The 16480-nt window shown below is 45.6% G+C and overlaps 1 protein-coding gene across 1 annotated transcript; it reads left to right on the forward strand.

The window, feature by feature from the left end:
• Nucleotides 1-11795: 11795 nt before the first annotated feature.
• GPRASP1 (G protein-coupled receptor associated sorting protein 1) lies at nucleotides 11796-16474 on the forward strand (the record flags this gene model as incomplete). The annotated part of the gene is made up of 2 exons (XM_017858748.1): nucleotides 11796-11871; nucleotides 12142-16474. A coding segment is annotated over exon 2 (3999 nt), but the record flags the coding sequence as incomplete, so codon positions are not given.
• Nucleotides 16475-16480: the final 6 nt, after the last annotated feature.

The following is a 16480-nucleotide window of genomic DNA, read 5'->3' on the forward strand; positions in this document are numbered from 1 at the left end:
TGAGATGGTATCTCATTGTGGTTTTGATTTGCATATCTCTAATGACCAGTGATGATGAGCTTTTTTTTCATATGCTTTCTTATGTTTGTTGGCCACATAAATGTCTTCTTTTGAGAAGTGTCTGTTCATATCCTGTGCCCACTTTTTGATGGGGTTGTTTTTCTTCTTGTAAGTTTGTTTAAGTTCTTTGTAGGTTCTAGATATTAGCCCTTTTTCAGATGGATAGATTGCAAAAATTTTCTCCTATTCTGTAGGTTGCCTGTTCACTCTGATGATAGTTTTTTTTGCTGTGCAGAAGCTCTTTAGTTTAATTAGATCCCATTTGTCAATTTTGGCTTTTGTTGCTGTTGCTTTTGGTGTTTTAGCCATGGGTGAAATTTTTTGATGAAGTCCATTTAATCTGTTTTTTTCTTTCTTTTCTTAATCTTGCTTTTGGTATTATATCCAAGAAACCATTGCCAAATCTAAGGTCATGAAGGTTTACCCCTATGTATTTGAATTAGTCCGCTCTCACACTGCTAGGAAGAAACACCCAAGACTGGTTAATTTATAAAGGAAAGAGATTTAATTGACTTACAGTTTCACACTGCTGAGAAGGCCTCAGGAAACTTACAATCATATCAGAAGGCAAAGGAGAAGCAGGCATCTTCTTCACAGGGTGGCAGTACGGAGTTAGTGCAAGCAGGGTAAATGCTAGACACTTATAAAACCACCAGATCTTGTGAGGCTCACTCATTATCACGAGAACAGTCTGGGGGAAGCTGCCCTCGTGATCTAATTACCACCACCTGGTCCTGCCCTTGTCACATGAGGATTATGGGGATTACACAGGTTACAATTCACGATGAGATTTTGGGTGGGGACACAACCAAACCATATCACTGTTCTAAGAGTGTGATAATTTTAGCTCTTATATTTTGTCTTTAATCTATTTGGAATTAAATATTACATACAGTATGAAAAGGAATCTAGCTTCATATTTTTTATTTCAGCCAAATATTCATCATATTACATAATCATGTAAGTTATATGCAATAAAATCTTCTCCCTTCCATGGTATGATACCGGAATAGACTAACCAAGTCCCCAAAATAGGTAGGAAGAAAAATATTGTATCCACTGGAACTGCAAGATGAACAGTATGTAGCCTTTTTACAGAGCTTTTTTTTTTTACTTAGTAATATGAGTTTAAGTTTCATCCAGATCTTTTCATGTCTTGATAGCTTATTTATTTTTAGTGGTGGATGATATTCAATTGTCTGGATATACTGCAGTTTATCTATTAATCTAGTAGAGGACATCTTGGTTACTTCCAATTATTGGCAATTATAAATAAAGCTGCTAGAAACATCCATGTGCAAGTTTTTGTGTGGACATACATTTTCAGCTCACTTGCGTGAATACTGAGGAGCTCCATTTCTGTATTATTTGCTAAGAATATATTTAGTTTTCTAAGAAACCATGACCATCTTCTGAAGTGGCTATATCATGTTGCATTCCTACCAGCACTAAATAAGTTTCTGTTGCTCTACCTCCTTTCCAGCACTTAGTGGTGTCAGTGTCCTACATGTTGACTATTTAATTAAGTGTATAATGGTATCTCACTACTGTTTTAATTTGCATTTTCCCAATGACATATAATGTGGAGCATCTTTTCATATGTTTATTTGCCATCTGTATATCTTCTTAGATGAGGTTACTGTTAAGGTCCTTAGCCCATTTTTTAATCTTGTTGTTAGTTTTCTTATTGTTTGGTTTTAAGAGTTCTTTGTATATTATAGATAACAGTTGTTTATCACATATGTCTTTTGCAAATATTTTGTCCTGGTTTGTGGCTTATCTTCTCATTACCTTAACAGTGCCTTTCTCAGAGTAGAAGTTGTTACTTTTAATGAAGTCCAGCTAACTAATACCTTATTTCATGAATCATACCTTTGATATTATATTTAGAGAATTGTCACCATACACAAGGTAATCTAGACTTTTAGAAAATGTAATCATCTAGGAGCTGTATTTTGCATTTTACTTTTAGTTCTGTTATCCATTTTGAGTTAATTTTTGTGAAATGTGTAGTCTGTGTCTAGATTTTTTTTTTTGCATGTGGGTGTTCAGTTGTTTCAGCATAATTTATTGAAAAGACTCTCTTTTCTCTATTGTTTTGCCTTTGCTCCTTTGTTAAAGATCAGTTGGCCATATTTACATGGGTCTATTTCTGGGCTCTCTGTTCTGTTGCATTTATTTGCCTGTCCTTTTGTTGATAGCACACTGTTTTGATTACTATAGCTTTATAGTAATTTTTAAAGTTGGGTAGTGTTGGTCAACTTTGTTCTTCTCCAATAGTGTGTCAGCTATTATGGGCCTTTTGCCTCTCCATATAAACTTCAGAATCAGTTTGTCAGTAGCTACAAAATAACTTGCTGCAATTTTGGTTGGGATTGCACTGAATTTCTAGATCAAATTTGAAAGAATTAATATCTTGACAATATTGAATCCTCCTATCCATGTACATGGAATATCTCTGCATTTATTTAGTTATTTTATTTCCTTCATCAGTGTTTCATAGTTTCACTCCTATAGATATTGTGCATATTCTGCTAGATTTATACCTAAGTGTTTCACTTTTAGGTGCTAAATGTTATCGTTTTAAATTACAAATTCTACTTTTCATTGCTTGTATTTAGGAAAGTCATTTTAAAATATATTAATCTTGTATTCTGCAACCTTGCCATAATTGCTTATCAGTTCCAGAAGTTTTTTTGTTGTTGTCACTTCTTTCGTATTTTGTACATACACAATCATTTCATCTGCACATGAAAACAGTTTTCTTTCTTCCAGTCAGTATAACTTTAATTTCTTTTTCTTGTCTTTACTGCATTAGCTAGGATTTCCATTATGACCTAGAAAAGCAGTAGTGAAAGGGAAAATATCTGCCTCGTTCCTGATCTTACTGATAAACCAAGTTTCTCACCATTAAGTATGATGTTAGCTGTAGGTTTTTGGTAAATGCCCTGTATCAAGTTGAGGAAGTTCTCCTCTATTTTTAGTTTGCTGAGACAACTTTATTCTTTTATCTGTGGATATCCAGTTCTCTCATTACCATCACCACATGTAGAAAAAGGACAAGATTTTTAATAAATGGTGATTGAGTCCTGTATTAGTTTGTTTTCATGCTGCTGATAAAGATGTACCCGAAACTGGGAACAAAAAGAGGTTTAATTGGACTTACAGTTCCACATGGCTCGGGAGGCCTCAGAATTATGGCAGGAGGTAAAAGGCACTTCTTACATGGCGGCAGCAAGAGAAAAATGAGGAAGAAACAAAATCAGAAACCCCTGATAAGCCAGTAAGATTTCATGAGTCTTATTCACTATCATAAGAATAGCACAGGAGAGACTACCCCTCCTGATTCAATTACCTCCTCCTGGGTCCTAACCACAACACATGGGAATTCTGGGAGATACTATTTGAGTTGGGATTTTGGTGGGGACAAGGCCAAACCATATCATTCTGCCCCTGGCCCTTCCAAATCTCATGTCCTCACATTTTAAAACCAATTATGGCTTCCCAACAATCCCCCAAAGTCTTAATTCATTTCAGCATCAACCCAAAAGTCCACAGTCCAAAGTCTCGTGAGACAAGGCGAGTCCTTTCTGCCTATGAACTTGTAAAGTCAAAACCAGTCTAGTTTCTTCCTGGATACAACGGGGGTGCAGGTAGTGGGGTAAATACAACCATTCCAAATGGGAGAAATTGGCCAAAAAGAAGGGGTTACAGGGCCCATGCAAGTCTGAAATCCAGTGGGGCAGTCAAATTTTAAAGCTTCAGAATGATCTCCTTCAACTCTAGGTCTCACATCCAGGTCATGCTGATGCAAGAAGTGGGTTCCCACAGTCTTGGGCAGCTCTGCCCTGTGGCTTTGCAGGGTACAGCCTCCCTCCTAGCTGCTTTCATGGGTTGGCATTGTCTGTGGCTTTTCCATGTACACGGTGCAAGCTGTCAGTGGATCTACCATTCTGGGGTCTGGAGGATGGTGGCCGTCTTCTCACAGCTCCGCTAGGTGGTGCCTAAGTAGGGACTCTGTGTGAGTGTTCTGACTCCACATTTCCCTTCTGCACTTAAGGGCCCCGCCCCTGTAGCAAACTTTTACCTGGGCATCCAGGCATTTCTTACATTCTGAAATCTAGGCAGAAGTTCCCAAACCTCACTTCTTGACTTCTGTACACCTGAATGCTCAACACCACGTGGAAACTGCCAAGGCTTGGGGCTTCCACCCTCTGAAGCCACAGCCCAAGCTGTAGGCCCCTTTTGACCACAGCTGGAGCAGCTGGGACACAGGGCACCAAGTGCCCAGGCTGCATACAGCATGGGAACCCTGTGCCCAGCCCACAAGAACAGTTTTTCCTCCTGGGCCTCTGGGCCTGTGATTGGAGGGACTGCCGGGAAGTTCTCTGACATGGCCTGGAGACATTTTCCCCTTGGTCTTGGGGATTAACATTAGGCTCCTTGCTACTTATGCAGATTTCTGCAGCCGGCTTGAATTTCTCCCCAGAAAATGGGTTTTTATTTCTTATCACATAGTCAGGCTGCAAACTTTCCAAACTTTTATGCTCTGCTTCTCTTATAAAACTGAATGCCTTTAACAGCACCCAAGTTACCTCTTGAATGCTTTGCTGCTTAGAAATTTATTCCACCAGATACCTTAAATTATCTCTCTGAAGTTCAAAGTTCCACAGATCTCTATGGCAGGGGCAAAATGCTGCCAGTCTCTTTGCCAAAACATAACAAGAGTCACCTTTGCTCCAGTTCCCAACAAGTCCCTCATCTCCATCTGAGACCACCTCAGCCTGAATTTTATTGTCCGTATCGCTATCAACATTTTGGGCAAAGCCATTCAACAAGTCTCTAGAAAGTTCCAAACTTTCCCACATTTTCTGTCTTCTTCTGAGCCCTGTTCCAACGACTCTTCCTGTTACCCAGTTTCAAAGTCACTTTCATATTTTGGGGTGTTTTTTGAGCAACACCCCACTCTACTGGTACCAATTTACTGTATTAGTTTGTTTTCGCGCAGCTGATAAATGCATACCCGAGACTGGGAAGAAAAAGAGGTTCAATTGGACTTATACTTCCACATGACTGGGGAGGCCTCAGAATCATGGCAGGAGGTAAAAGGCACTTCTTACATGGCAGTGACAATATAAAAATAAGGAAAAAGCACAAAGAGAAACGCCTGATAAACCCATCAGATTTTGTGAGACTTATTCATTATCATGAGAACAGCATGGGAGAGACCGGTCCCCATGATTCAATTACCTCCCGCTGGGTCCCTCCTACAACACGTGGGAATTCTGGGAGGTACAATTCGAGTGGAGATTTGGGTGGGGACACAGTCAAACCATATCAAGTCCCATCAATGGAATGTGAGTGGAAATGATGTGAGCATTTCCTCACCATGGATTTTAAGAAGGAAATGAACTACTTCTATTCTCCTTTTTCTCATTTGCTGGTTAGATGCAGGCTGTGATGAGGCCCTCTCATGATGAGGCAGGAAGTGATGGTTAGTTAATTAGAAACAACAACAAAAGGTAGTGTAGATTTCTCATTATTTTTTCTATTATAGAAAGCAATTTGACATTCCATTAATTTCTAATATTTATTGGCATTGTGGAAATTCAGGTTTTCTTCTCCCTGTAAAGCTAATTAGCTCTCCTTGCCAGCTTCTATAGTTCTAAAAATCCTCAAGGAGTATTTCCCATGTCTGAATTTTTGGGGTTTTCCTGTGATTCTTCCAGTTGTTGCTGCCATTCTAAGCTGTATTGCCAGGCACTTAAGGTCCTCTAACTGTTCTAATTTTCCTAACCCCGCCTATACACAGGGTTATCATGATGTCAGAGCTGAGTAGTAGTCAAAAGTTTAAATCCATGTTGGGAGGATATTTTCCTCTCTTTAGGTTATGCTTTATTAATGGGATCTGCACATTGGAGCGTTATAGAGTTTACTAAAAGACAGTTATTTCCTGTGTATGTATAAACCTGCCTTTGCTATGATAGATATACAGTTGAGGGTTTCTGTTGGAACAGGCACAAATAGGAGTTCTATAATAATTTCAGTGTTGCTATTAGAATAGCTATACTTCCCTAATGGCAAGGCATTGTTCATGGGCTGGGGTCCTTGTGCCTGACTTGGTTTTTCTTCAAGATTAATTCTCTTGAAGTAGACCCCATCCCAAATATGACCTGAAAATATTCTTCGGTCAGGCCTCCCCACCAGTTCTGCAAATGTACCCTGTCTCAGGTAGTAGAGGCAGGCTGAGATCTTTCCCATAGCATTTTCAGGCTACACTGAAAATAGACATCTCTTGGGCCAATTTCACCATATAGTTCACCAGACCCACCTCAGCCTAGTTATTCCTGACTACAGGGGACTTTAATTTCTGTGTACAACCTTTGAAACTTTGGGATAGAAGGAGATACATTATAAGAAAACATAGGGTTTGGCTCAGCCTTGGCCAAAAGAGAAGTCTCAGAAGGAAGCTTTGCTTGAGGCCCATAAAGGACGGTATAGAGGCAAGTAAAACTAAATAGGCAAAAACAAGTCCGTGACCATGGTGACTGAGACAGACAAGAGGCGAACAGCCGAGTGATAGGCTGGTGTGCAAGTTCATGAGCATGCGTGAGAGTGGTGGGTGGGATTTGGAAGAAAACAGTGAGTATGATGAGTGAGCACAGCTGCATCTGTATCATGGACTTAATGCTTGTAGATTATTTGGCTCTGACATTTAGATTTCAGAGGTAAGTCAGGGTTACACAGGTGCTAGTGTAGGCACTGAGGAGTAGAAAGATGACTGTTGGAATTTATTGAACTGGAATCAATTATAGAAGGAAATAAATAGTGCTTAGCAGTCAGAATATCTTATTTCAATCTTTTATTTGCTCAAAGGTTTTAAAATAATAATCTATTTGATACATACCCATACAAAGCTAACACATGAAAAGCTTAAAGTAGGGCCTTTATCACTTCGATACATACTAACCAATACATACATGACTGGGGAGGCCTCAGAATCATGGCAGGAGGTAAAAGGCACTTCTTACATGGCAGTGACAATATAAAATAAGGAAAAGCACAAATAGAAACGCCTGATAAACCCATCAGATTTTGTGAGACTTATTCATTATCATGAGAACAGCATGGGAGAGACCGGTCCCCATGATTCAATGATGTTTTCTAAGAGTACTGACAACAAATTGTCCAACACACATTTTAAAGTTTCACACAGTAAAATTTGTCAGCTTTTGGTAGAACCATTCATCTGTCAGTAAATATCTTGGAATAAAGATCCTAGTACCTCCAGAATTACCACAGAAGCTTGCACAAGTGTGATTTTGGACATACTTATAAAACATTGAAGGGGATTGGTGGCTATATTGGTGAGATGAGCCCTAAAGTATTTCTCAGAGACTGAAGCACAGGTAAAGAAAGGCAATGGGAATAGAATTCATCAGGATGGTGAGTGTATTCTGTTCCTACTCCTGCTGTTGTTACCAACCAACACAGTGGGTAGGTTCAGTCATTTGACATCAACCCCATGACCACAGCAAGGATTTAGTAAGGGGATTTATTACTTGTAACAAAGTAATGAGAACACTAGGGATACTTCCCAAAACAGTGTCTCCCTGAGATGGGGGCTGGGTCAGGTTTTCTTTCTTTCTTTCTTTTTNCACGCTATTCTTCTGCCTCAGCCTCCCCAGTAGCTGGGACTACAGGCGTCCACCACTGCGCCCGGCTAATTTTTTTGTATTTTTTGGTAGAGACGGGGTTTCACCGTGATCTCGATCTCCTGACCTCGTGATCTGTCCATCTCGGCCTCCCAAAGTGCTGGGATTACAGGCGCGAGCCACCGTGCCCGGCCCTAAAGGTTTTCGTAAACATAGGGTATTAAGGGTATATCCTGGTGGCTTTTGATCTTACAATGAGGTGATGCTGAGAGGCATGATCTGACTGGATCCTGCCATGCAGTGTCCATTTCTTAATTCAGCCCTGCTCCTAATTCCAAACACTAACGTTCTCCCTCTGATTGCATGCTTGGTTCATCTGGTGATGCTCAGGTAACATGATCTGAGGGTCCCTGGCAACTGAAAGACAATGCACAACTTTGTTATATAAAAGTTAAACCAGATAGGTCTTGGGCTACTACCCTGGAACCAGTTACCATACATGGAATGGCTTAAAATAATACCAATTTATTATTATCTTACAGTCCTGGAGGTTGGAAATCTGCAAAGGGCTTCAGCACACTAAAATAAAGATGTTGCCAGAGGAGCTATCCCTCTGGGATTTCTAGGGAAGAATCTGTTTGTCTTTTCCAGGTTCTGGAGACAGCCTGTATTTCTTGGATCTTGGCTTCCTTCCATCTTCAAAGCCAACAATGACTAGTGTAGACTTTCTCATGCTGCTTCAATCTAACATGGAGTCCCTGCCTTCTACATCTAAAGTACCCTTTCAATTACATTGGCCAGTCTAGCATAATCTTAAACTCAGCTGAATAGCAATCTTAATGATCCTTGGTCAGGTAATAGAAAATGGTACATGTTCCGGAGAACAGGACATGGACATCTTTAGGGGACCGTTACCTGCCAAACACAATGAGGGTAGCGTCTAAATGAGTTTTCAAATGGACAGCAGTAACAACATCGACTTGGTGTTTAACCACATTGCTCTGTCCCATGCAGGAAGCAGGGAAAGGAGGGGCTCAAGAGTAGAGGACGGACGTAGAGGTGAAAGAAGAGGATTCAAAAGGAGCCAGGTTGCTTTGTCTCAGGGAGGGGGGTGCACGGTGAGATCCTCTCCTGAGAATGACTGCTTAAACAATAGGTCGTTGTGGCAGGTGGCTGAGATCCAAGCTGGTTCGAATACCAGCCACGTTTCCACAGTGCCAAGTATCATGGCAAGAGAAGACTTGACAGGGAACCAAAGAAGAGCCAGGACCATCCCTACCTGGTGTCATCAGAGAGAGGACTATTATTATGACCTCCTGCGGGTCCTGACAGGGAAAGGCCCTCTTTTGGGGGCAACTGTGGGGACGGTGCAACGCCAACGTGAGCCACCATTTGAAATGAGAAAAAGCAGTGTGGCAGAAAGAAATGAGTCTGGTGCAGACCAGTGGTTGGTTTCCTGGGTCAGAGGTCTAGGTCTACCTTCTTTTAGAAGAGGGGCAGTGTTGAGGGCTTGATGGGAGCCCCCTGCCCCAGAATTCACTTAAGAGCAGGTGTACTTTCCTCCCCTGCGTGACTCCATGAAGCTGAGAAACGCACAGGACGACCACCCTAGAGCCCCGGGTCTGTCTGGCCTGAAATCGCCTCTCCCCTCCCACACTGCAGTACTGACACCCCCTCTCCCATTAGCATCCAAGAAGGAGTGTGAGCAGACTAGGGAGAGGGAGAGGGCAAACACCCAGCAGTCCTTGTAGGAGGGGGGTTGGGGCGGGGGTGCAGACACACCAAGGAGCGGTTTGGTATCCATCCGCTGCTCCCTCCAGGGCGGCTCTTCCCGACCTCGCGATCCTGTCCCCTGCCCAGGCCCGCAGCCGCCCGCCCGTGCCATATATTATAGCAGCGCCAGAAATGTGGTGGTGGTCGCCACGTTAGGGTCCGCGGGGGCCTCCTGAGGCACCCTGGTGCCAACCCGCAGGCCCAGGCTGGGGCTCGAGGTGGCCCCGCCCACCTCTGGGTTGGAACTAAGGTGGTTGTGTGAGGGGGACCTCCAGCACTTTCGCGCCGTATCCCTCCGCCCCCCTTCCCGACACCCTCGTGGCGAGCGGTTCTTGTCGCATCCTGCGCAGCCCCTGCCCAGTTTGGTGCAGAGGCGTGGGGGGCGGGACTCGTTTTTGCCATTCGGATCGCTGGGAAAGCGGTGGGAATCCAGCTGAGGAGCCGCCAGAGGAGAGCTGAAGAGAGGAGGGGGAGGCGGACGACCTGGGCTCTGGGCCTCTGAAGGCAAGTCGGGGTGCGTGAGGTGGGGGGCCGTGGTGTGGGGGTGGTCCGCCAGGGTGGACCGACTGGCAACCCCTGCCCCCTGCGGACCTTGATCATTGCTTGGCACGAATGGGAAGTACGATCCGGTGGGAGCCAGGGCTTGAGAGATGGTTTGCGCAGTGTGCGCTGATATCCCCCCCTGGCGATGGGGAGGGCGGTGACAGGAAGGCCGGCTCTGGGCCGGGCCAAGGGGGCTGAGGGGGCTGGGCTTTAGAGGCACTGGTCCCAGATCCTTTGGAGGAAAACCGCGCTGACCGCTTCCCCAGCCACTTTTGCAGGCGCCCCGCGCCGGCCGCCCTCCTGGACCGTGTCTGTGCCCGGAGAGTGAGCTGTGGGGAGGCTTCCCCTTGCGGGAGAAAGTGGCGGGCAAGGAGCTCGTTGTGGGGGCTGTCCGGGTAAATGCACTGCGGGGGGTCGGCCGCCCGGCCCTTCTGTGTACCTCAGTTCCTTGCGGAGGTGGGTCCCGCGGTTTGCTACTTTCCGGGCCCCGATTCCCAGAAAAGGGTGCTTTCGAGGCCTCCCTATGTCCCTGTGGTGTGCCTTCCCTTCCCACAAGGCTCTTAGGTTTGTATGTCAAAGGTCTTTCTGTCTGCGGCTGGTTAGGTCCTGGCGTATTCTGAACACGACACAGTGAGCATCTGTAGAGGAGAGCTTGAGATAAAGGAAAGAGCACGGAAATTGCCCTGGCCATTTTTGGAGTGGGTGGGGGATAGGGGTTGGGCGCTAAACACCTGACTGGGGAAACCCCCAATCGGGGGTAGGGGACTGTGACCCAGAGCAAGTCCGGCATCCAGGAAGCACCGTCATAATTCCCTCTCTAATGGCGCTTCCCCCATCTTCCCATCCCACCTACCTCCCCCCACTGTCCTCAAAACTGGGGCCAATGAAAGGGTGGGCTTTGAAAAGTGGGGGTGATGAGGGAGACAGTACTGACAAGTACCAATTCACCAAACCTGTTTTCTAGAATATGCGGCGCCCTTCCCCCATTTATGCTGCCGCAGAGCAAGAGGATGTGCCGGCACCTAGTGGTGAATGCTCAGAATTGGAGAAGAAGTTATCGGGAAGCAGTATGACCCCGTCAGCGGAGCACAGCGACCGTCCTGTTTACTCCTCTGCGAACCCGTTTCGAAGCCACGGCCCCAAAAATAACAACCGGAGAATATTCCTAACCCAGCAAAACCCGAATGCTGAAAGACGATGATACCCAACAACCTACCGGGCGATTCACGTTACCTCCCTCCTGGCCGATTGGGTCCTGTTCCTACCCCAAGTGCCCCTCTGTTCTGCCCACCCCGCTCATATCCTGACCGATCTTACTTTTCATTAGTGTTTTGTGTCCATAGGCCCTACCTTTTAAGGCTAGCCCAGGTTCTGCAAAGAAAGGCAAGAGGGAGGAGACCTGCCTCCACAAACTCTGGAGGTTGGTGAGAAGGGGGGAGGGGCAAATGTAGGGGACAGTTTGGAGAGAGAGAGCATGGGCAGGTGGGGCAGATCCACTTCCACCTTGTATAGAAGTGCAGACCCACTTCTGTTCTGCCCGGGTTGCACAGTGCCAGCATCCTTTTTGTTTCTGCAGGAGACACGAGAAATAGGTGTAGGTTGGGTTGTGACTTCAGAAAAAACCAGAGAGCCAGGGACCTAGGGATACAGGAAACCATAGATACGTTATGAAACCCTTGGGGAAGAGAGACATTTGTCACAGGGGCCAGAGTGCCTGCCTATCTACCATTCTCCATTCTCTCCTGTATGTTTACTTGTCTGTAGGACCCCTTCTGTCAGCTGTGGGGCTTGACACCACTTGAACAAGAAAAGGAGGGGAAACTGCACCACATCAGTGAAGGTTGGTATGAGAGCGGGTATACTTTTGGGTGGGGTGGTGGAGACCAGCATGGGTCCAGGAGTGATTAGGGTCCAATCTGGGGCTTCTCGGCCCCTCCCATTGCCAACACACTTTCCCACCGTTGTTGGACCTGTTTTGTAGCAGGCAGCTGGTCCAGAGAGACTTTCTCAAAGCCCAGCTGTCCCACCTAGCATTCAACATCAGTCTCACTGCACATGGGGTGACACAATTGGAAGAGACTCAAAGCCCCATTTCATTCTCTCTCCCTAGATCCACCTCCAGTGGCTGCTCTGCTGGTGGTGCAGTTGCTGCTGACAACCACCCTCAACGGGTCTGCACCCATCCAGGAAATATCTGTCTTCCTCAAGCTTGGTTGTGCCTGTTCTACGCACTATCTGTATTATTGAATTATTGACTGAGACTGTGTTTGGGAAGGAGGCTGAGTGACTACTGGACTGGATATTGACTGTAACTCTTGTTTCCAAGCTTATATCCTCAATCACCTAAAGATCAGAGTGTGAAGAAACAAACCTGTGACAGATCTGTGGTTGAAGTTTAGACTGGGGGAGGAGTATATTACTGGACTTTCTTTGTAACTTGTACCATGACTGGGGCAGAGATTGAGTCTGGTGCCCAGGTCAAGCCTGAAAAGAAGCCTGGGGAAGAGGTTGTAAGTGGGGCTGAGATAGAGAATGATGTCCCTCTGGTTGTCAGACCCAAGGTTAGGACCCAGGCCCTGATAATGCCTGGGGCAAGGCCCAAGGATAAGTCCAAGGTTATACCTGGAGCAAGCACCAAAGTTGAGACAAATGCAGTGGGTGGGGCACGTCCTAAGAGTAAGGCCAAGGCAATACCTGTTTCACAATTTAAGGAAGAAGCCCAGATGTGGGCTCAGCCCAGGTTTGGTCCTGAAAGATTGTCTAAAACAGAGAGAAACTCCCAGACCAATATCATAGCCTCTCCACTTGTCAGTACTGATTCTGTGTTGGTTGCTAAAACAAAGTACCTGTCTGAGGATAGAGAACTGGTTAATACAGACACTGAGAGCTTTCCTGGAAGGAAGGCCCATTACCAAGCAGGATTCCAACCTTCCTTTAGGTCAAAGGAGGAGACCAATATGGGGTCCTGGTGCTGTCCTAGGCCTACATCCAAACAAGAAGTCTCTCCTAATTCTGATTTCAAATGGGTAGACAAATCTTCTGTGAGTTCCTTGTTCTGGAGTAGAGATGAGGTCACTGCAAAATTTCATCCTGGGAATAGGGTAAAAGACAGTACCAGATCCAGGCACATGGCCAATCAAGAGGCTAATACCATGTCTAGGTCCCAAACTAACCAGGAGCTCTATATTTCATCTAGTTCTGGTTCTGAGGATGAATCTGTAAAGACACCCTGGTTCTGGGCCAGAGATAAAACCAACACCTGGTCTGGGGCCAGGGAAGATCCCAATAGCAGGTCCAGGTTTAGGGCTAAGAAAGAAGTCTATGTTGAATCCAGTTCTGGGTCTGAGCATGAAGACCATTTGGAATCTTGGTTTGGGGCTGGAGAGGAGGCCAAATTCAGGTGCAGAATGAGAGCTGGGAAGGAGACCAACAACAGGGCCAGGCATAGGGCCAAACGAGAAGCTTGCATTGATTTCATGCCTGGGTCTATAGATGTAATTAAAAGAGAGTCCTGTTTCTGGCCTGAAGAAAATGCTAATACCTTTTCAAGGCCCATGATCAAGAAAGAGGCCAGGGCCAGAGCAATGGCAAAGGAAGAGGCTAAAACCAAGGCCCGAGCCAGGGCCAAGCAAGAAGCCAGGTCAGAGGAGGAAGCCCTCATTGGGACCTGGTTCTGGGCTACAGATGAGTCCAGCATGGCAGATGAAGCCAGCATCGAGTCCAGTCTACAAGTGGAGGATAAGTCCATAATTGGGAGTTGGTTCTGGACTGAAGAAGAGGCCAGTATGGGAACTGGGGCTAGCAGTAAATCCAGACCGAGGACTGATGGAGAGCCTATTGGTGATTCCTTATTTGGGACTGGGGAAAAGACTAGTATGAAAACTGGAGCTGAGGCCACCTCTGAATGTATACTAGCAGCTGATGATGAACAGGTCATTATTGGTTCCTGGTTCTGGGCTGGTGAAGAGGTCAACCAAGAGGCTGAGGAAGAGACCATTTTTGGGTCTTGGTTCTGGGTCACTGATGCGGCCAGTGTGGAATCTGGTGTTGGGGTCAGCTGTGAGTCCAGGTCAAGGTCTGAGGAAGAAGAGGTCATTGGTCCCTGGTTTTGGTCTGGAGAACAAGTTGATATAGAGGCTGGGATTGGAGAAGAGGCCAGGCCAGGAGCTGAAGAAGAGACAATATTCGGGTCCTGGTTTTGGGCTGAAAACCACACCTATATGGATTGTAGGGCTGAAGCTACCTGTGGCACCATGCAAGGGGCTGAGGAGGAGGAGCCCATTATTGGGTCCTGGTTTTGGACCAGAGTAGAAGCTTGTGTGGAGGGTGATGTCAACAGCAAGTCTAGCCTGGAAGACAAGGAAAAGGCCATGATACCATGTTTTGGGGCCAAAGAAAAGGTCAGTATGAAGCATGGGACTGGTGTCAGATGCAGATTTATGGCAGGGGCTGAGGAGACCAATAATAGGTCTTGCTTCTGGGCAGAAAAAGAACCCTGTATGTATCCTACCTGTGGAGGAATTTGGAAGACTAGGCCAGAGGAGGAAGAGGACACTGTCAATTCATGGTTCTGGTCCAGAAAATACACAAAGCCAGAGGCCATTATAGGGTCCTGGTTATGGGCTACAGAAGAGAGTAATATAGATGGAACTGGAGAAGAGGCCAAGTTACTGACTGAAGAGGAGACCATGATCAATTCCTGGTTCTGGAAAGATGAAGCCATTTCAGAGGCTACTGACAGAGAAGAGTCCAGACCAGAAGCTGAGGAGGGGGACATTATTGGTTCTTGGTTCTGGGCTGGAGAAGAGGGCAGACTAGAGCCAGCTGCTGAGATTAGAGAAGAGGACAGGCTAGTAGCTGAGAAAGAAGGTATTGTTGGTTCCTGGTTTGGGGCCAGAGAAGAGACCATTAGAAGAGAGGCTGGGTCTTGCAGCAAATCCAGTCCTAAAGCTGAAGAGGAAGAAGTCATTATTGGGTCCTGGTTCTGGGAAGAAGAGGCCAGTCTGGAGGCAGTGGCAGGAGTTGGCTTTGAGCCAAAGCCAGGGACTGAGAAGGAAGAAATCACTGTTGGGTCCTGGTTCTGGCCTGAAGAAGAAACCAGTATAGAGGCTGGATCTCAGGCAATAGAGGAGATGGAGTCAGAGACTGAAGAGGAAACCATTTTTGGGTCCTCGTTCTGGGCTGGAAAAGAAGTCAGTGAAGAAGCAGGACCATGCTGTGTATCCAAGTCAGAGGATGATGAAGAGATGATTATTGAGTCCTGGTTCTGGTCTGGAGACAAAGCCACTAAGGAAACTGGAACTGTGGCCACCTGTGAATCCAAGCCAGAAAATGAGGAAGGGGCCATTGTTGGATCTTGGTTTGAGGCTGAAGATGAGGTAGATAACAGGACTGACAATGGAAGCAACTGTGAGTCCAGGACATTAGCTGATGAAGATGAGGCCATAGTGGGGTCCTGGTTCTGGGCAGGAGATGAGGCCCATTTTGAATCAAATCCTAGCCCCGTGTTCAGGGCCATTTGCAGGTCCACGAGTTCGGTTGAACAGGAGCCTGATCCTTCACGCAGGCCTCAGAGTTGGGAGGAGGTTACTGTTCAGTTCAAGCCTGGTCCATGGGGTAGGGTCGGCTTCCCATCTATAAGCCCCTTTAGATTTCCAAAAGAGGCAGCATCTTTATTCTGTGAAATGTTTGGGGGCAAACCCAGGAACGTGGTACTTAGCCCAGAAGGGGAAGAGCAGGAATCTTTGCTTCAGCCTGATCAGCCTGATCCTGAGTTCCCATTTCAGTATGATCCTTCCTACCGGTCAGTCCAGGAAATTCGAGAGCATCTTAGGGCCAAAGAGAGTGCAGAGCCTGAGAGTTGGTCCTGTAGCTGCATACAATGTGAGCTGAAAATTGGTTCTGAAGAGTTTGAAGAACTCCTTTTATTAATGGACAAAATTCGGGATCCTTTTATTCATGAAATATCTAAAATTGCAATGGGTATGAGAAGTGCTTCTCAATTTACCCGAGATTTCATTCGAGATTCAGGTGTTGTCTCACTTATTGAAACCTTGCTTAATTATCCATCCTCCCGAGTTAGAACAAGGTTTTTGGAAAATATGATTCGCATGGCCCCACCTTATCCGAATCTAAACATGATTCAGACATACATATGTCAAGTGTGTGAGGAAACCCTTGCTTATAGCGTGGATTCCCCAGAACAGCTGTCTGGAATAAGGATGATTAGACATCTTACTACTACTACTGACTATCACACACTGGTTGCCAATTATATGTCTGGGTTTCTCTCCTTATTAGCTACAGGCAATACCAAAACAAGGTTTCATATTTTGAAAATGCTACTGAATTTGTCTGAAAATCTTTTCATGACAAAAGAACTACTCAGTGCTGAAGCAGTGTCAGAATTTATGGGTCTTTTTAACAGGGAAGAGACAAATGACAATATT

Source organism: Rhinopithecus bieti, unplaced genomic scaffold (assembly GCF_001698545.2).
Source record: "Rhinopithecus bieti isolate Rb0 unplaced genomic scaffold, ASM169854v2 scaffold_48723, whole genome shotgun sequence".
Classification (NCBI taxonomy): Eukaryota; Metazoa; Chordata; class Mammalia; order Primates; family Cercopithecidae; genus Rhinopithecus; species Rhinopithecus bieti.